General features: G+C 40.9%; 1 protein-coding gene across 2 annotated transcripts; it reads right to left on the bottom strand.

Moving 5' to 3' along the window:
- Positions 1–1090: 1090 nt before the first annotated feature.
- ARV1 (ARV1 homolog (S. cerevisiae)) lies at positions 1091–19575 on the bottom strand. Of its 2 annotated transcripts, XM_012660321.1 has the most exons (6): positions 19343–19575; positions 11450–11569; positions 9542–9695; positions 5163–5387; positions 4202–4348; positions 1091–1717 (listed from the first exon to the last, which is right to left on the bottom strand). In XM_012660321.1, the coding sequence occupies exons 1-5, from the start codon at positions 19517–19519 to the stop codon at positions 4206–4208; spliced, it is 819 nt and encodes a 272-aa protein (XP_012515775.1). In that variant the 5' UTR covers positions 19520–19575; the 3' UTR covers positions 1091–1717; positions 4202–4205. The 2 variants fall into 2 exon arrangements, with proteins under 2 accessions (XP_012515775.1, XP_012515776.1); XM_012660322.1 differs by lacking the exon at positions 11450–11569 and having other exon boundaries at positions 1259–1717; positions 19343–19542.
- Positions 19576–19717: the final 142 nt, after the last annotated feature.

Consider the following 19717-nt stretch of genomic DNA (forward strand, 5'->3'; position numbering starts at 1 on the left):
GAAGGCAGATTCTTTGCCTTTCTGGAGTTTTACCCTTTCTTTTCTCACTCCAAGGAGTGATGTAATAAACAATTTGCTGAATGGAGCCTAAGATTAGAGATGGATCAGATGGGTCTCCTCTGACCTCGGGGGTCCAGACCAGTCCTCTACCATACATTCCATGCCCTTGGCTAAGTACTGCTCATGGCTACTCACCAAGGAAAGAGGTTCTAATACTGTTTTTTTGTTTTTTTTTTCTTTTAAGATTAACAAATATCTTTGTGGTGATCAAGACTGGAGATAAAAAATTGAGTATGAATTTATAAATGAGTGATATGTTTATCTTGACTTACCTGAGTTAACAGATCACACAAAGTTTTGCAAAGCTATAATCAATGTGCTAGATTGTCTTTTTTCCCAACTCTTGTTTTTAATTGATCTTTCCTTTTGGTTGTATGCCGATGAACCCGTCTCCCTCTCTCCTCACCATTTAAGGCTCCATCTGGTGGTCAGCAGCCCTCTTTGTCCTGTGGCCGTTCTGAGATGTTAACCCAGCTGATTTTTTTTTTCACTTTGGATTCTTCCTTTAACTATCTGTATTGGTTTCACTGTCCCTAGGGATACTCTGCAATTCACGAAGACTTTCATAACTAACCTTTACATGACGTCCTAGTGTCATTTTAAAACCCCCACTGCCCAGCCTCCACCCAGGTATGTGTGTACTTCCAGCCCCTGCACATCCACCTCACACACTGTGCCCTCTAGAACGTGGCACACATTCTTATTCTCCCCACCAGGGACACTAGAAAATTCCTTTCCTTTCCCCTTCCTCTCAGAAGAGCACCCCCCAACTTCTGAGGCTGCAATAGGTGTTCCTACCACCCTTTTATAGCTCTTACCACACTGCTCTGTAATTCTCTCACTTGTATGTCTGAACCTGTCACTACCCAGTAAACTCCAAGAAGGCTGTGTCTCATTTACAACTGTATCCACAGGGTCTGACACACACAGAGGAGGTCCTCAGCAAATATCTGGACTGGTAAATAAAGAATGAATGAAAGAACAAATGAACAAGTTGAAAGGAGAGAGGAGCTATCTTATCTATTTCTTAAATAACAGCTTTATTGAGATATAATTCGCCCCCATAAAATGTACAATTCAGTGGTTTTCAGTATCTTGTTTATTTTTGGATCAGCCAATTTTAAAAAGTAACTTTGTTACTGAAATGAAAATTTACAAAAACTCAGTTTATTCTGAAAGACTTTATTAACACAAAAGTGCTTCTAATGTTGTAAGGAAACAAAATACTATTATTTTAAGCCAATAACAACATTTAAATAACAAAGATATTAAACATGTCCAAGGAATGAAACCTAGATCTCTTATTGCACGTGAATTAGAAGTGCTTACCTGGGTTGTCTATAACATAAATTTTCACCTGTTGCATGTATCAGTCCCTGTAACCACATTCCTTGTGTCTGTGTGAGTGTTTCTGTGTGTGTGTTTCTGTGTGTGTCTGCGTGTACCCGTGTGTAATTGGTTTAGTTGTTTCCTGGATGTGTGTGTGCATAGGTGAGTGGGGTTGGGTGTCCACTGCTACCATCATTGCTTTTTTTTCAGGAAGGATTTCCAAATCTTTGCTTCATTTTATTCATCAGAAATGAGGAGGCTGGTTTATATCTCATGTCTTCTCTTTTTCAGATGCAGCTGGTCATGCCACAGACAGTAAAGAATAAAACTGTAGATAGTAAAGGAAGTATTTAGATGGCACATTCTGCTGAAAGTCAAATCCATACATACTAGGGCAGGCCCAGGCTACAGTAAATACAGAGGAACGTGAGGCAGGTCTCTCCTGGCACCAAACTTTTTGCCAGGTTCGGGGAGTGAGGCATAAACACATGAAATTTTAATATAAGACATAGGCAAGCAGAATCCATGAGATGACATAAAACAGGATAATGGTTTTCAAATGACTGAAGATATGGGACCTCATTTTCCTAACTATAAATTATAATTGATGGTCTGACAAGCAGAAGCATTTATGAAAGTAGGGGACAAAAAGTCTGACACTGGGACAGCTTTGGAAGCTCTTGGACACGTGACTGCTGTAGGTGTTAAATGAGCACTGGAGGTCACCAGAGGAGAGAGCACCACAGACTCCGGCGTTTAGAGAGTCTCCACTCCGTGAAGCAAAGATGCCCGTATCTGGCTGGGTGGAGAAGAGGGCACTCCAGGACTGGACAGAGAATGAGGCCTATTTGGAGGAGAGAAGACCTGTGGTGGATATGGGATGTAGGGGGGACAGGCCTGGGGAGAAGAATTAGGACCACGTTATGAAGGGCCACACTAATGCTTGGAGTAAACTAAAGATGTTCTTTAGGGAGAAACGAGAAACTCCTGCGTCGACAGTAAGACATTACTGAAGAATCTGGAGGGCGCCAGGAGTGTGCGTTATGGAGATTTCCTTGGCCCTGGTGAGGCCAGTTAGAAGGCTGTGGTAACCTTCAGGCAGGAGAGGATGGGGTGGGGTTGCGGCTTGAGTGAAGAGAGATGAGGAGCACTGCGTGAGAAAAGCTGTCAGGACAGGACTCTGCTTCAATGGGGAGAGGGCGGTGACACCGAGTTCCACATCAGACCTGCTTGAGGCCCTGCAGGACCGCCCTGGCAGGAGGCAGTGGAGAGGGACGGTGATGGCAAGGTGGCAGAGAAGGAGGCCGGAGGGGGGTCTGCGAGGAATGCGCATGCTGAGAGGGCAAGGAAGAGGGCCGAGGACAGAATCCTGGCAAGGCAGTCGGTGAAGAAGATCTGACAGGCAGGGAATGAAGCGGTGGCCTTTCTCAGGAGAGGCCACGAGCTAGCAGCTTCCAGAGCAGAGCTCAGCGAAGAGGAGGGCTCTGAAAAGGAGCTGGCCATGGGCTTCCCTGTGAATTTGAGGAGTCTGGATTCAGGAGACTGAAGGAAAGTATATTTTACAAAGAGAAAAGGCAGTGAAGAAACAGGGAAGAGCCGCTCGTGTACCTAGTGGAGGGGAAAGAGAGGAGAGAGGATAAACGAAGTAGCAACATCTCTGAAGACCTGGTAAGGAAGAGGATTAACTGGGCAGGAAGACTGAGGCGACAGGAGCGGAGGGTGGAGTGTTAGGAGAGGCAGAGAAGGTTTAGAGCTGCCACCTGCCAGGAAGATGTAACAGATGGAGGGAGGAATAGCCAGAAGCATGGCCTCGACTTTCCCTGACACGGGCCTCAGACAAGGCCTGCTTCCCTCTGCCTCTGTGCTGTCCTCCCCCTGCAGCCCCACCCTCTGCAGCCTGCCCCAGGACCCTGCTTCCTCACACGGCACAGAGGCTGCAATCCACAAGGCTGGGTGTGACTGGAGGGAGGGGAAGACCCACAGCTGGAAATAGCTGCAGAGAGGAAGCTGAGCACAGAGCGAGACAGGAAGGAGAGGAGGAGGGAGAACATGGACAACCAAAGAAGGCCTGCAGTGAAGGAGAAGGAAGCTCAAGGGACTTCCGTCACTCTCAACTCTCAGCACAGTGAGCACAGACGTGGGGACAAGGAGCACGGGAAGCTGGCGGAACGACCAAGCTAAGGCCTTGTGATGGGGGTCACTACGACAACACAGGAGCAGCGGGAGGCCCGCTGAGGTTCTGTGCACCGGCAGAGATGGCTGCTCAAGAAACACTGTGGGCTCTAAGGAGAGACGGACGGCAGCCTTAGTGAAGTGTGTACGCTGGAAGGCAGGAGGCCAGTGGATTTCCAGGGACTAAGACAGCATAGCTCAGCGGCTGCCTACAGGTTCCAGGTGTGGTCAAAGCACAGGCAGGCAGGTCAGAAGTAGAGCCAAGGAACTAGAGGCGAGAAGGGCAGCAAAAACCAGGGATGGGTGAGGGAGGGAGAAAGGCTTGGGAGGGTAGGAGACAGTTTTAGAGTCTGAGATCTTAGTAGGACTCGGTGGGATTAGAGGTGTTAGAAAAATTGTGAGGTTAGGACCCTAGAAGCAACAAAAACATGGATGTTGATGTCCCTGAAGATGACAAAAGGAACTAAAGAGAAGGCCCCTGGGAGCCATGTAGTAAAATCCTCAAGGAAGACGTGGGCGACCCAGAGGGAATTAGATGCTATGGGATGGGTTATGTAAGGGCACCTGCTTATTTTACAATGACATCTACTTAATTTGAGAAGGCTACGTATCTGCATGAACACTACCGATCTTTCAGTACCTCTTCAGAAGTCCTGAGACTTGTAGATGGCACAGTCACTCCCAATGTCCCATTCCATCCTCTGGAAGAAGTAGACCATGGTGCTTTCCAGCAGGAAGCCACTCAGGATGGCCAACAAGGAGAGCTTTCGGTTGATGTTTAGGGTCACTGGAGAAGAGAAGGCTGCAAATAAGTTCTTAAGAATTTAATTAAATGATATTGGCATGTAAATTACGTGGCACTGTGAACTGTTTTGTAAAGCTGTTCTTAGAAAATCTGTATTCTCATTAATCTATCCTGTTAACTTCTCCCACTTTTCCATCTACAAATCATTTGAGAGAACCAATGCCTCCGCTTGTAACAAAAATGCCGAGCTCCACCTCCTCAAATCAAGTGACAGATTCCCATGAATATTAAAGGAAAAAATAAAAAAATTTCTAAGCTTATAAAGAAAATAATAGGAAAAAATGATACTTCCACTGCCACAGTTTGCAAGATGACAAGCATTAAGCATTCTGATAAAAAGCATTAGGTAATAGGTTCATTTAAAACAGCACTTCTCACAATATATGGGAAAAGAAGACACAGAGGGATACTTATCTCTTCCGTGGTATAGCAGGAACTGTCCTGGTTTGGGAGGCAGATACAGCATTCTTTCCTGGCTTGTAACTTTGGAAAAGTCACTTAACCCTCAGAGCCACACAAGCTCATTCATAAAATATAAGTAATAATGGCTGTCCTACTAACCTCACAGGAGAGAAATAATGCGGGTGAAAGCATTTTCAAAACTGTTAAGTACTACATGGTTAAACTGAACAAATACTGAGTACCTTCTAAGTATGAGGCAGTGTAGCTGTGTTAGGTGTTGTTATTATGCTATGAAGAATTCCAGTGGTCACCAAGTTGTATAAACACTGCGCTCTAGAAAAGGCTTTACGCTTTATTATGGGTCGAAAGCTGAGAAGGCAGAATAAAAACATACCTCTAATGGCCTGAAAATTTGATGTGAGGACAAATACTTTAATGAGTTTGAGGCACAGCGGTGTGTAGTCGTGTTCCCAAATGACAGCTGGAATCAGCAAGAGCTTTCCGTAGCTAGACAATAACAATGCTTTCAGCAGCAAAACGTAGTTGGGCCTTTTTTTCGCCGTCATGGGCTGTTCTGCCCACAGGAAAGTAAAAATGCCAATAAAAAAGGCAGTTTGTTCTAAAGAGGAAATGGAAAATAAAAACATGAATGTCCCCATCCAAAACAGTCCCTTAAGATTAAACCAAATTCCAAAATGCACCTTATTAGCTGACTTCATTAGAAATGCTTTATCAAGATCAAAATTTCTTTTTCTTCTTCTTCTTCTTTTTTTTCTTACTAAACCCCTGGCTTTTGTGTCACATCCTGCTGGTATGATTTCAGAAACATATTTCAACAATTCTTTCATGAAGTATTTCATCATCCATTGAAGAAAAAGTAACTCCATTAGAATGATAATCATCAACTTTCTGAAGTTCTTCTTAGGAAGTAAGCTTCTGTTTAAATACCCGTGTAAGAGACTTCCAAAGAGAGAATAGAACAAGGAGGACGGAGGCCTTTAAGTCTAAACGATGGGACCTATCCTAAAAATGGAATAACATATAAAGACATTTTTCTTTGTGCATTCTTCCACTATCTATAAAATTTTGAATATTCTGTTACCTAAATTAAAAGATTTCCCTCATTCATTTTGACAACATTTTGAGTATAATTCTCTCTCTCTCTTTTTTTTTTTGAAGACAGGATCTCACTCTGTTGCCTGCGCCAGAATGCAGTGGCATCATCATAGCTTACTGCAACTTCAAACTCTCGGGCTCAAGGGATCCTCCTGTCTCAGCGTCCTGAGTAGCTGGCACTACACACACATGCCACCAGACCTGGCTAATTTTTCTACTTTTTGTAGGACGAGCTCTCACTGTGTTGCTCAGGCTGGTCTTGAACTCCTGGCCTCAAGCAATCTTCCTGCCTTGGTCTCCCAAAGTGTTGGGATTACAGGCGTGAGCCACCATGCCTGGCCTGAGTACAATTCTTTATACTTGCAGACAGTACTCACAGAAGGACAGAGTTGAGATTAGAAGCAATAGTTTCACTGTGTCTTATGGTCAGAATATAGCATAATCTGTTCAGTTCCTATTAAGTAGTAATTTAACATTTCTCTGAACTGTGCTATAATTTTTATTAGGATTGGTAGTCCTCTGATTACCTAGCTGTATATGTTCTGAGTAGTCTATCCCTAACTCAATTTTGTTCCCATAAGCTGTGTTATTTGTAGTTTAGATTTCTGCAGGATCAGGTTTTTCTGGAACACATGTATCATACAATAGCAGAAAAAACTCTACTCCTTTTAAATGTACTATGACTTAATACAGTTGACCCTTGAACAACACGGGTTTGAACTGCGTGGGTCCACTTACACGAAGATTTTCTTCCGCCTCTGCCACTCCTGAGACAGCAAAACCTATCTCTCCTGTTCCTCCTCAGCCCACTCAGCATGAAGACGATAAGGAAAAGAACTTTATGATGATCCACTTCCACTTAATACACAGTGAATATACTTTCTCTTCCCTGTGATTTTCTTAATAACATTTTCTTTTCTCTAGATTACTTTATTGTAAGAATACAGTATATAATACATATAACATAGAAAATATGTATTCATTGAGTGTTTATGTTACTGGTAAGGCTTCCGGTCAATAGCAGGCTATTGGTAGTTAAGTTGCCAGGGGGTCAAAATTATATGTGGATTTTCAACTGTGTGCAGGGTTGGTGCCCCTAACTCCTGTGCTGTTGAAGGGTCAACTGTGCAGCCAAACTACAGAGCTTCCATATGGAGGTGATTAGAATCAATAAGATAATTTAGGATGGTTAAACTTGCATGACATTTCATATATTCTTCAGGGGAGACAAGTTATCTCCCTTCAAAATAACTGAAGGGCTTGTCAACTGCAAGGATCCGCTCAAACAGGCAGACCATAAAGCTTGGATTTTGGATCAAACACATAATAAAGAACTTCCTGAATAAACAAATAGTGAATGACTAATGAACAACAAGAACTATCTAACAATGGTGGGTTGTCTTCTGTCATTGGAGACGCTCAAACAAAGCTAGGCTATCTCAGGAATCTAGAGGTTTCCTGCACCAGACAGGCTGGACTAGATAACCTCCACATCTTTGTCATTTAGGATTTATGAGATTTATGGAACTACAGCAGCCCCCAGGCTCTCACTGCTCAGGTCAGTTCAGTAGGAGCTGCTGGCTACCTGCAGGATGCTGTGGTGTTGAAAACACTGAACGGGGAGCTAGGAGACTTTCCCCAGTCTCAACACCAACACTGACCCGCTGTGGGGCTTCGGGGAAATCATTTACCATTTCGACATCTATATTTCTACAGCGATAGGTAGGGGAGAGCCCTAATCTACCTGTCTCAGAGGATAATTGTGAAAATTAAATTAGATAATATCCATAAGAGTAGTTTTTACATTATAAAATGCCCTATTTATGTAAGATATTCTTAATAAACTCCTTTAGGGTTTTATAATCTAACTAGGGGATTAGATTAAGATAAAAATGCTAAGTCACAGTAGAAAGAAATTTCTGATTAAGTGTCAAAATATCCACTAGAGTAGTTGCTATAGGAATTCCTATCTTATTTGAAAATAAGCTTTTTTTCTTCTATTAGATTAAAAATATGGCCATATAGTAGTTTACCTTAGAACATGTTTATTGAACACCTACTATAGGCCAGGTATCTAAGTGCTTGAACTACACCAGTGATGGAAACAAAGAGCCCTGCCCTCATTCAGTTTATACATCAGTGGGAGAAGGCAGACCACAGAGAAAAGATAATAAATAACTTCTGTGATGTGTCGGATGATAAGTAACATAAGAAAAACATAGTAGAGCAGGAATGGGAGATCAGGAGTATCAGAGGGGGGTTGATAGTGTTGGTCAAGGTACACTTGATTGAGAAGGTGACATTTCAATAAAGACTTGAGGGATGGCAGGGAGTCAGACATGTGGGCACTGGGGGTGCAAGCAGTCTAGGCAGAGGGAACAGCCAGTCCAAAGGCCTGAAGGTGGAAGCTCATCCACTGTGTTTGAAGCAAGTTAACCAGAGAGGCTGGGCCAGAGTAGATATGGGAGATAGAGTGACACGATCTGACTCGTTTGAAAAGGACTACTCTGTGTTATGAATATATTGTTGGAGAACTCGGCTAGAAAACAAGGAGGCTAATGTAGTAATCCTGGTGAGAGATGAGGTGGCCTGCATCAGGGTGGTAGCCACAGAGGGAGTGGACAGTAGCAGTAGTACAGTAGAAGAAATATTCTAAAGGTAGAGCCAGTGGGATTTCCTGATGATCTGACTACTGGGTATCAAAGAAAGAGGCATCAGGGATGACTCCAAGGCATTTTGGTCTAAGCAACTAAAAGAACGGAGTTATCTTCCTCTGACATGGGGAGGCTGTGGATGGAGCAGAGAGTCGAGGAGCTTGGTTATGGATATGGTGATTACAGATATGCAAGTGGAGATGTTGAGAAGGCAGATGGATAGTCTAGAGGTGTGGAGAAAGGCCTAGATTAGAGATGGGCAGGATTCTGTTGGGAGTTCCCAGCAAATAGATGAGATGACCGAGAAAGAGAGCAGACAGAGAAGAGGGCAAAAGAGCACATGCAGTCTAGAAATAAGACAATGAAGTAGACTGGAGGCTTAGTATTACTAAAATAAAGTTTCATTATAATTAAAGAATTTAGAAGCAGAGAAGCATGGAAACCAGTAAGTAATAAGAGTCACAGAAATTAACGTAATTCTAACCCAAGAAAAATGATAACTTAAGTCAAAAATTCAAATTCTGAAGAAATGCACTTTCTGAACTAAAGCAATTTTAGGAGTAGCCAATTTCCCTGCATGCAACCATCTAATTGACAAGTTTTTCCTATTAAATGTATTACATTAGTATAATGCAATTAGTACAATACATTGGGTAATGTCTGGCAATTATCAATCTATTTTAATAAAGATGGGACTTACGTAATCTTTAAACTGTATAATCAGAACTTAAACATTAAGAATTTTATTAACAATATTATGTTTCAGATACTTTATGAAATTCTCTAATTTGATAAGCAGAACTATTTCCATACCACGTGTGTGGTAACAAATAAAAAGCAGGTAATTTTGACAGACTAACTCACAGGTTAGTGGCAGAGCTGAAAATACAGTCTCAAGTGATAACTAGCTTCTCTTATCAATGATTAAGACTGCATGTCTTTACTTTAATCAAAATAGTTAAATACTGGTTAACTAACAATGGAAAGTGTGGTGTCTCCTTACCTAAAGAAGCAATGGCAAACATTCTATAGAAATCCCACTCCTTGGCATATCTGATCAAGTCGTCAGGGGCAGTGTTCTCGTTGGAATCTTGAAGCTGCCACCACCTCAGGTATGCTTCACAAAGCAAACAAAACATGCAGAGTTTTCCATGGATCTGACAAAGACATTGCCATTCAATTAGGTAAAGAAACACTTAGTTGCACTTAATATCACCAGGCACAGAGGTAGCTGAGTATTCATGGTTTTGAAGAACGTCCCATCTAGTCGCTTTTCAAATTCAGAACTGTCCAATTAAGTGCCTAATTGCAGTGGTTCTTAATCAGCAATGTCCATCAGAATCAAATGGGGAGATTTTTCAAAATATAAATGTGTAGGTTCCAGTCCTCATTCAGAATCTTTGGCAGTAAAACCTGGACATCCATATTTTGAAACAGCTCCCAGGGGAATTCTAATGTGCACTGTGTACCTCTATTTAAAAGTAAGTGTTTTAAATAGTAGTTCACCTCTCATTATATATTTTCAACATCTGCCCTATACTCAGAATCAAGCAAAGAATTTATGTGACTCATGTATAGGTGGAAAACAGCAATAAGAGAATAGATTTAATCTGAGGATTCCACGATACTGCATAAGAAACTATTAGTTTAAACATAAATTTTTTAAAAAAGCCTTTGGACTGGATGAGTAGAACTTAATATATTAAAAGAGAGCAATTAAAAGCTGCAAGTCCCTAAGACTGGAATTTTGGCTAAAATAGAAATATTAGGCAATAAGAATTGGCTTTTTCCTACATATTTCTCCTACAGATTGACCTTTGCCCACCAATACAAAGTGGGGAACAGAAAACATGAGTGCAAAGCCAGCATGGTCCAGGGGCAGGTATCAGTCTTAGGCTTCTGAGCTGCTCCAGCTGGCACACTAGTTCCCCTGGCTGCACTCTGCAATCACCTGGAGAGATCTGAAAAATACCAATACCTGGATCCCACCCCCAAAGATTCTGATTAAATTGGAAATTGGTTCTAGGGAGGCCTCAGCTTGGCAGGTTTAACGCTGTCCCCACCCCCCAGCTGATTCCAATGGGTAGCAATGTTTTGAGAATCAGTGCTCTGGTAATTTAAATACTACCCTGGTTATTTAACTTGGTGGGTGGGGCAGAGATAAATAAACTGCATCATAACTGTCCAAGTTAGCCCAAACTTAGGGTTGCCAGATTTAGCAAACAAAATACATGACACCCAGTTAAATTTGAATTTCAGATACACAGTGCATAAATGTTTTTTTCTAAGTCTGTTCCACGGAACATTTGGGATATACTTACACTAAAAAATGTATTTGTTGTGTATCTGAAACTCAGATTTAACTGGGTGTCCTGTATCTTACCTGTCATCTCTACCCGAACTATTAAAGAGTTCACGATTCAACACACTAAAAGTATATTTTGAAAAATCCAACTTTATAAATCAGGACAAATCTGATTAAACTCAATGTTGTTATTTACCTTATACATTCCTTTAATAGCAGAGTGTAAAATGCAATAAATTGTGTTTTTTAACATTTTTAATGTTTGCTTACTTCTTTTGGGAACAATTCTCTATCTGGATATGCTTTATTTTATTCTGTTTAAAATAAGTGACACCTGTTTCAACCTAATAAAAGGCAATCCAGATTATGGTTTGTCAGTTTCCTGACAGTAACCACATTCTTAAACATTAAGTATTGTATACCTTTTTAAATCAACACCTGTTATTTCTAGAAACTTCCAGATATGTTGAAATAAAAGAACCACCCTCAAGCTAGTATTTCTTTTTCCTTTTTATAATATTCTTTAATTCTGTTCAAAATTCATATTATTCTTTTAAAATGGAACACCGAGTAAAATTAAAAAATAAAAAAATTATCACAACTTACATTTATTTTGGTATTGAAAAGAATATGTCTGTAGGCTTGGGCTTTGCATAAAATAGCATTAATCAAGATGATAACAGGGTCATACTCGATATATTTGTCTACAGGTTTCTGGCAGGATTTCTGAAATAATACAAGATAATATTAGAACAAGCAAATTCATGGATTCTGAAATCCTAAAAGATTTCAAAACAGCAGAGTCTATTTGGATGTGTATAGCAACAAGGCCATATCAACATTTATTTAAATAAATCTCCATTCAGATACAAAATGTTCATCTATATAAGAAGTGGTTTCAAAAATGACTAAATATAATCTTCTAGGCTAGAAATATTAATATTTTAACCCCATATTCAAGAAGCTAAAATGATATCTGACTTAAAGACTGAGTTTAGGCAGGAAAGTGTCCCAGAAGATTCTACCTTCAATCTGTAGGGATTCTATTATCTTTTCTTGGAGACAGTCTCACTCTGTCACCCTGGGTAGAGTGCAGAGGCGTCATGGTAGCTCACTGCAACCTCAGACTCCTGGGCTCAACTGATTCTCTTGCCTCGGACTCCTGAGTAGCTGGGACTATAGGCATGTGCCACTATGGCCGCTAATTTTTTTTTTTTTTTTTCCTGTTTTTAGTAAAGATGGGGTCTCGCTCTTGCTCAGGCTGGTCTTGAACTCCTGAGCTCAAGCGATCCTTCCACCTCAGCCTCCCAGAGTGTTAGGATTACAGGCGTGAACCACCGCACCCGCTGGGATTCTATTAATATTTTCAATTCTACTTTTGATTTGTAGGAATTGGTATAAAATCAATATATTTATAATGTGCTTTCATTGATAAATTGCTGCCTGTTGGTTAGATGGCCCCCAACTTTGTGGTTCTTGAAACATGACCCAGAGGAAAGTGTTCAGCAAAACAACCCTGCCCCCAGAGGTCCTGAGAGCTGCAAGTGAGTAAAGAAAGGGGCACAGTGCCGAGGATGCTGAGGTGGCAGATACCAGGGGAAGCCTGGTTTTTTTTCTCCATTAACATCAGGAACAGGGAAAGAAAATTGTCTTTCTCTGCTACAGAAGGGACAGTGGAGAGTGCTGGGCTATGTGTAAGGAACTGGGCTGTGCAGCCTGGCTCTAGGTTCCAAAATCAAGCCTCCTGTGGCTCTCAGCAGTTCCTGTTAAATGAATTTTTCCCCTGAAGGGTTACCAATTCAGAGTTCGGGTCCTCTAGACACATATGATTACAATGTTATCAGATCCCAATACCAGCAGAACATATAAAATGCAGGTATATAAAAACAAACACACAGCCCCGGTGCAATGGCTAACGCCTGTATCCTAGCACTTTGGGAGGCCAAGGTGAGAGGATCGTTTGAGGCCAGGAGTTTAAGACCAGCCTGAGCAAGAGCGAGATGCTGTTTCTATGAAAAACAGAAAAATTAGCAGGGGGTATGGTGGCACACGCCTGTAGTTCCAGCTACTTGGGAGGCTGAGGCAGAAGGATTGCTTGAGCCCAGGAGTTTGTGGTTGCGGTGACCTGTGATGGTGCACTCTAACCTGGGCAAGAGAGCAAGACTCTCTCAAAAACAAACCAACCAAAAAAATCCAAAACAAGCTCATCAGAAATGTGACATTGGAAGCAGTGCGAGTTGCAAAGTTGCATCAGTGCTACAATTCACTTCATAAAACTACAGGGGGCCCTCCTTATCTGCAGTTTCATTTTCTGCAGTTCTGCATGGTCAACAGTGGTCTGAAATATTAAATGGAAAATTCCAGAAATAAACTATTCATGAGTTTTAAATTGCATGCAGCTCTGCTCTGCTGCCTGGGGCATGAATCATCCCTTTGTCCAGCATATCAAGCTGTGGATGATCCCCACCTGTTAGTCACTCGGTAGCCATCTCAGTTATCAGACTGAATGCTGCGGTATTACAGTGCTTGTGTTCAAGTCACCCTTATCGGCATAATAATGACCCCAAAGTGCAAGAGTAGTGATGCTGGCAATCTGGATATGTCAAAGAGGAGCTATAAAGCATCTTCTTTAAATGAAAAGGTAAGTGCATTGTTTAAGTGAAAAAGGTGAAAGTTCTTGCCTCAATAAGAAAAAAAATTTTATGCTGAGGTTACTAAGATCTACAATGAGAATGAATCTCCTATTCATGAAATTGTGAAGAAGAAAAAAGAAATACATGCTTGTTTTGCTGTCACACCTCAAGCTACAAAAGTTGAGGCCACAGTGTGTGGTAAGTGCTTAGTTAAGATGGTAAAGGCATTACATTTGTGGGTGGAAGGCATGAACAGAAACATGTTCTGATTGACAGCAATCAGGTTCAATACTATGTGTGGTTTTGGGCACCCACTGTGGGTCTTGGAACATATTAATATACCCCTCAGATAAGGGGGACCACTGAGATGGCTATAATTCAAACACAAAAACATTTTGAAACTTTGAGAGGATAAAATCAAAATATAATAGAAGTAGTGATGGTTATAAAAATATACTAGGATGGTCTTTTACTTATATCAAAGTGCTGGAAGAAAAATTAAGTACATTGAAGAATATTAACCCTGTACTTCAAATGTAATAAATGGTATTTGTTTCCAACTTAAAAGAGCTTCTCCACTTCATTCATGTCATTACAAGAAATAGGTATGTTTTTCCAGTTATCAAGTGAATCCAGGAAGGAAGATGTATTGTTACCTCAAGTTTAAATCTACTTAATCAAACTGAGGTGTGAGGAATTATTATTTTTGCAGTTCCTTACCTGAGCAGAATAAGCCAGCAACTAAACAGAAGCCCCAGAATCAGAAATTCCATATTCATGACAAGGAGCTGTTTTATATTTTTCTTCCTGTGCTACTTATGTGGAGCACATTTCCTCTGTTTATAGATTGGAAGACAAGAGATCCTACTTTATTATAAAATGAAACCACTAAAAGGTCAGTGGTCCTCTGTCCTTTAAAAGTTCTCTAAAACCCATATTCAGACAGCATCACAAGTCTAAGACTGAAGATTTGGACAGTTTTTAGGAGGTAGGCAGAAACCAGCACCAAGAGACACAGCAGCTGTTATTTTTTTGCATTCATTTGTTTGACAAATATTTTTGGTGAGGCTATTACGTTTATAACAGTAGCTCTCTTTTCTTGGTCATTTCATGGGCCAGTTACTTCTAAGGTACTACATATACACCTTTAACCAAAAGTCTCTAAGCTCAAGGACATTACGGTTTAGAAGGGGAAGACAAAGTCACTATGACATGGTCTGATGACCACAGTCATCAGACTATGTAGCATCCCAAGTGCTACAATGGGATGAGCACAGGGTGACATGAAACCAAACAGAAGGGGAAGCTTCTGGTATCATGTGGCATGCTATGTGCTTTGTCCATCTTCCCTTCTTAGCATTCTGAGCGTTTTAAAAACACTAAGAGTTCACTAAAGTCTGCTGGTTCTCTCCCAGTCAGTTTAGACCTAATTTTTCCTTGTTCTCCCTCTATGACTTGCTTTTCCCTTATGTGCTGCTTTCAACTTACTTTTCCTCATGCCTTCACCTTGAATGTAGGAGGAAAACTGCACACACACAAAAATCCAACAAATGTAGTAAAAGATCTTATTGGAAGTTATATTTTCTAAATTTAGTACACACATTTTCTTATTTTGGCAAAATTGTTCCATTCCATATAATTTACTACTTAATAGACAAGTATCTGGAAAAGATAAAGTTTTCCTCTAAGAAATCCCTCCAATACAGAGACCATCCATGCACACTCTGGGAATTCAAATTTTTTACCACCTTAATTTTAAGATAGCAATGACTGACTTTGTGTGCCACAGTCTCCAACTCCCTAATGAATCACATCTCTTTTAGAATATAAATTGGCTAAACCAATTTTTTTCTGGAATATTCTTGCTGCTTCTTTCTTCCCATCATCTCTAGGACCATTCCCTTCACTTATTCTGTTTAATATTAGCTCCACAGTAAGCAAACATCTATTTTTAAAAGTAGAGCCCTCTGGACTTCAAACTTCTCAGGGGTAGGACTGTGTCCTATTCAGCTCTGCATCCAGCATCCCAAGGGTGGGAGCCGTATGTTGTAGTGCTGAACTGTACTGAAACTTACAAAAATCTCAAAGGAGTCTTGTGTTGTTTTGTTACTGTATTAATGAAGTTATTAAATATCTCAGCACTTAAAATAAGTCAGGAACTATAGGATATTAAAAGTATTATATCTTTAAGCATAATTACAATACATTGTGAAGAGCTGAAGCAGAAGGACATGCTATATTAGATGGAGGAAAGCTAGAGAAACACAGGTGAGTTAGGAGGAAGGGCAGCAGAAAAACAAGCAGTGCAAAGGGAAAGGAGATTAGGATGAAAAATACAGGTGGGAAATCAGGTTGAGGATCTTGCTGACTCCAAATATGGCAGGGAAGAGACCAAAGTATATATCATTTACCCGCGGTAACCACTTACAAACTCTGGACATTATTTCACAACAAATAGCATGATGTCTAAAAACTTTTTACTTTTTATATCTCAGAAGTTGGAAAGCCTTTAAAAAATTCATCACTTTATGGTTTAATATTTCAGAGTCTGGCATCAACTAAATGATTTTTCCTGAGAAATGTTATTATGGCTTAAAGTTCACTACGCATTAGCATGATAAAATCGAGGCCATTACATGTTCTATCTCATTATGGAATGACTGTGTACAGTAATGAATCCATCATGTACTGTGCCACCAATCAATATTCCAAATATAACTCTAAAATTTGTCTCCTGGGAAAGAGAATATGATGGTAGAGGAAATAGGGGAGGTGGGAGGTGGCTATTGACCTGAACAGCTATTCAATAATTATTTTGTCTTTCCATAAATAAAAGTATAAAGACTTAAGCATCTGATGATTAGGAAAGGGATTTTATTAGCTTAATGCCAATACAAAGATTGTTTTATATTAGTAAAGATTACTAACTGAAATGCATATACAAATACTAGCTTTTCTTTGGACAAAAGACCATATTCACAGTTATGTGGTTATCATCTTCCAGATGATCATTTAATAGGACCAGTCCAAAAGTCATTAATGTTAGATCACATATAAGATACTATTCTCTCCCTCCTCCTAGGATAGCCAAAAATATGCTAATCTAAAAACCTGAAAATGGTCCAGGCATTCAACAAATATTTATTGAGTACCTACTGTGTGTCAAGCACTGTTCTGGATGATCTAGCTACATTAATGGATAAAATAGACAACATCTCTGTCCTTGTGTAGCTTATATTCCAGTAGGAGGATACAGGAAATAATAAATAAATCAATTATATAGAATATTACAAGATGATAAGTGCTATGGAGAAAGACACAACTGGGAAGGGTATCATAATTTTTAATAGGGTAGTCAGAGTAGGCTGCCCTGAGATGCTTGGAAAGGTACTTGAAAGGTAAGGAAATTAGCCATGCCGATATCTCAAAGAGTGCTCCAGGCAGAGTGCAAAGGCCCTGAGGAAAGAACCTGTCTGGTTTGTTTGAGAAACATCAGGCGGCCAGCGGGAGTGCAGCGGATATGGGAGGAAGAAAGTAGCAGGAGACTACATAGGGCCTTCTAAGCCAGTGCAAGGATTCTGGCCTTAACTCTGAGTGAAATGGAAAATTGTTGGAAGGTTCTGACCAAAGGACTGACATGATCTAACTTACATTTTTAAAGGATCAGTCCCTGGCTGCTGTAAGGAGAAGAGACTGAAGAGGTGTGAGGTTGACACAGGGAGACCAGGTAAGAGTTATGACAATAGTCCAGGTGAGATATGGTGGCTTAGAGCAGGGTTGTAGTAGTAGGAGTAATGAGAAGTAGCAGATTCTGAATAATAGTTTGAAGACAGAGCTAATAGGATTTGCTGAGCAACTGATTATGGCATATGCAAGAAAGAGAGGAATCAAAAATGACTCCAAGTTTTTTGGTCTTAGGACCTAAAATGGTAGAGTTCCCATTAATTGTGACGGAAAAGTTTGAGGTGTCTATTGAAATCCAAATGGAGAAGTCAAGTAAGTAGTTGGATATTTGAGTCTGGAGTTCAGTGAACAGGTTGGGGCTGGAGATATAAGTTCAGAAATTACTAAAATTTAGATGGTACTTAAAGCCATGTGATAGAATGAGCTTTTTAAGGGAGAACATGCAGGCAGGAAGAGGCCCAGTGACTGAGGTGTAGAGTACTCTGTGGTTAAAAGGTAAGGGAAGCCAGGCAAAACCAGAAAGGAGATTTAGAGAAAATAGCCAGTGCCGTAAGAAAACAGTAAGAAGAGAATTGTGTCCTGGCAAGTGCACAGTGTTTCAAGGAAGAGGAAGCAATAAGGCCAAATGCTACCGATTTTCAGTTAACCAACTGAAAATCAACTACTGGATTTAGCAAAGTGGAAGTCAACAGTGATCATAACAGAACCGTTTCCAGTGAAATGGTGGGTGGGAAAAAAGTCTCATTGAAGTAGGTTCAAGAGAGATTAGGAGAGGAAATGAAGATAGCAAGCACAAATATCTCTTAGAAGAGTTTTATTGTCTAGGGGATGAACAAAAGAGCAGAAGCTAAAGGGGGAAGTAGGGGCACGAATGTTTTGTTGTTGGTGGTGGTTTTGTTTTTTTGATGGAAGAAATGCTAGTACGTGTGCTGGTGGGAATGATCCAGCAGAGCAGACTAGTATTGCTACAGGCATTGCCTTAAGTAAATAGAAAAAGATGGGATCTAGTGTACACAAGTGGAAGTAGACCAACACACATATATCAACAGTCCATCTGTAATAACAGGAGGGATGACAGAGTATAGTATATAAATAACAAATGTTAATATTGGGTTTATGTGGTTGCAAAGTTTGTGGAAGTTCTCTTCTGTTTTCTTAGTGAAACACGGGAGGATTTATGGGAAACTTGAAGAGAGAGGATATTTGATGATTGTCCAGAAAAGTGGGAATGTGAGTAGACTAGGTAAATGTATCAGGATTGCCAGATGGCATGAAGGGCTTACGTGAGGTTAATGGTCATGAATTTAAGCTGTTTTCCCCCAGCAGCATACAGCTGCAAAGATGTAGGGACAGACTAGGCAATATGTTGGATTTAACAAGAGTTGACATTTTGCCAAGGGAAAGCATTTGAGTGAGGAACAGGAAATTTAGGATGTATGCATCAGACTGTTAAATAGTTGACAATAGATTATATAGGTACACACAGTTTGTCTACTCCTTTGTGTATTACTACAGAGATTTTACTAATGCAGAAAATCATAAGATCAGAAATGAGAATAAAACGTACCGACTGCCTATTTTGTGAGAGGTTCTTTGCTAATGCCCTCAAAGAACTTCCGATTTTGTAGTCTCTTTAAACATAAGATTATCTCCTATAAATAGACTACGAACACCTTGGAAGCAGAATTTTTACTTCCTCGCTTTTGGTTTTTGTATCACCAACGTCTAGCATAGGGCTTTGTACACAGTAGCCATTCAATAACTACAATAGATGGAATGCTGAAATAAAGCATTCTAGGAGAATTCAACATGGCTTGGGGAGGGTAAGGATAGTATTAATAACTTCTGTCTATGAAAGGGAGACTAGCTAGAATGAAGTAGCTTTGGCATGAACCCAAATGTCAACCTAATCCGATCCTCGATTTCTCGGCACAGTGCCTATATCCATTCCTACCTGACCGTCACTTCATTTGGTCAGGTCTCACCAGCCAAGTATGCCCCAGTATGAGAAAAGCGCTGTAGGGTATTGAGTTCTCCATCAGTACAGGCATTCATGCAAAGACCCCGGGCGGGAATGTCAACCACCGAACTAAAGACTGTGTTAGAGGACCCTGCCCCTGACGGTCCCCAGATCCCGCCGCGCCATTTTCTTTCCAAGGACACCCCGCACCTGACAACTTACGCAGATAGTTATCTTCAGCACACCACGGTTATAGTCTCGGTACAACTCTTTGGCCTCCTGGTTGCATTCGATGCATCTATACTGGCAGGAAGCCGAGACAGCGGTAGGAGTCGCTGCCACCCCATCATCTACGTTCCCCTTCCCGGGCCGCAGCCCGCTCCTCCTGCAGTTTTCCATTTCACTCTACCGAGGCCCAGAACTTCCGATCCAGTGGCGGGGAAGACGTCAGACGCCAGACCGGAAAATCCGCGCCACGCGAGGCTTGCCGGGATTCGTAGTCCCAACCCCGGAAACGGGGCCCGAGGCAGACAAAGATGGGACTACAACTCCCAACAGGCAATGCTTCCCCTGCTCCGCCCCCTTGCCACGGCCCAC

Source organism: Propithecus coquereli, unplaced genomic scaffold, assembly GCF_000956105.1.
Source record: "Propithecus coquereli isolate 6110/MARCELLA unplaced genomic scaffold, Pcoq_1.0 Scaffold66, whole genome shotgun sequence".
In the NCBI taxonomy this organism is placed as follows: domain Eukaryota; kingdom Metazoa; phylum Chordata; class Mammalia; order Primates; family Indriidae; genus Propithecus; species Propithecus coquereli.

Coding starts and splice junctions, on each gene's coding strand:
- ARV1 (XM_012660321.1), bottom strand. CDS start 19,519: ATGGAAAACTGCAGGAGGAGCGGGCTGCGGCCCGGGAAGGGGAACGTA. Junction 9,696..11,449: donor TTTTCAATACCAAAATAAAT/GTAAGTTGTGAT, acceptor TGTCTTTGTCAG/ATCCATGGAAAACTCTGCAT. Junction 5,388..9,541: donor GTTTGCCATTGCTTCTTTAG/GTAAGGAGACAC, acceptor TTTCCTCTTTAG/AACAAACTGCCTTTTTTATT.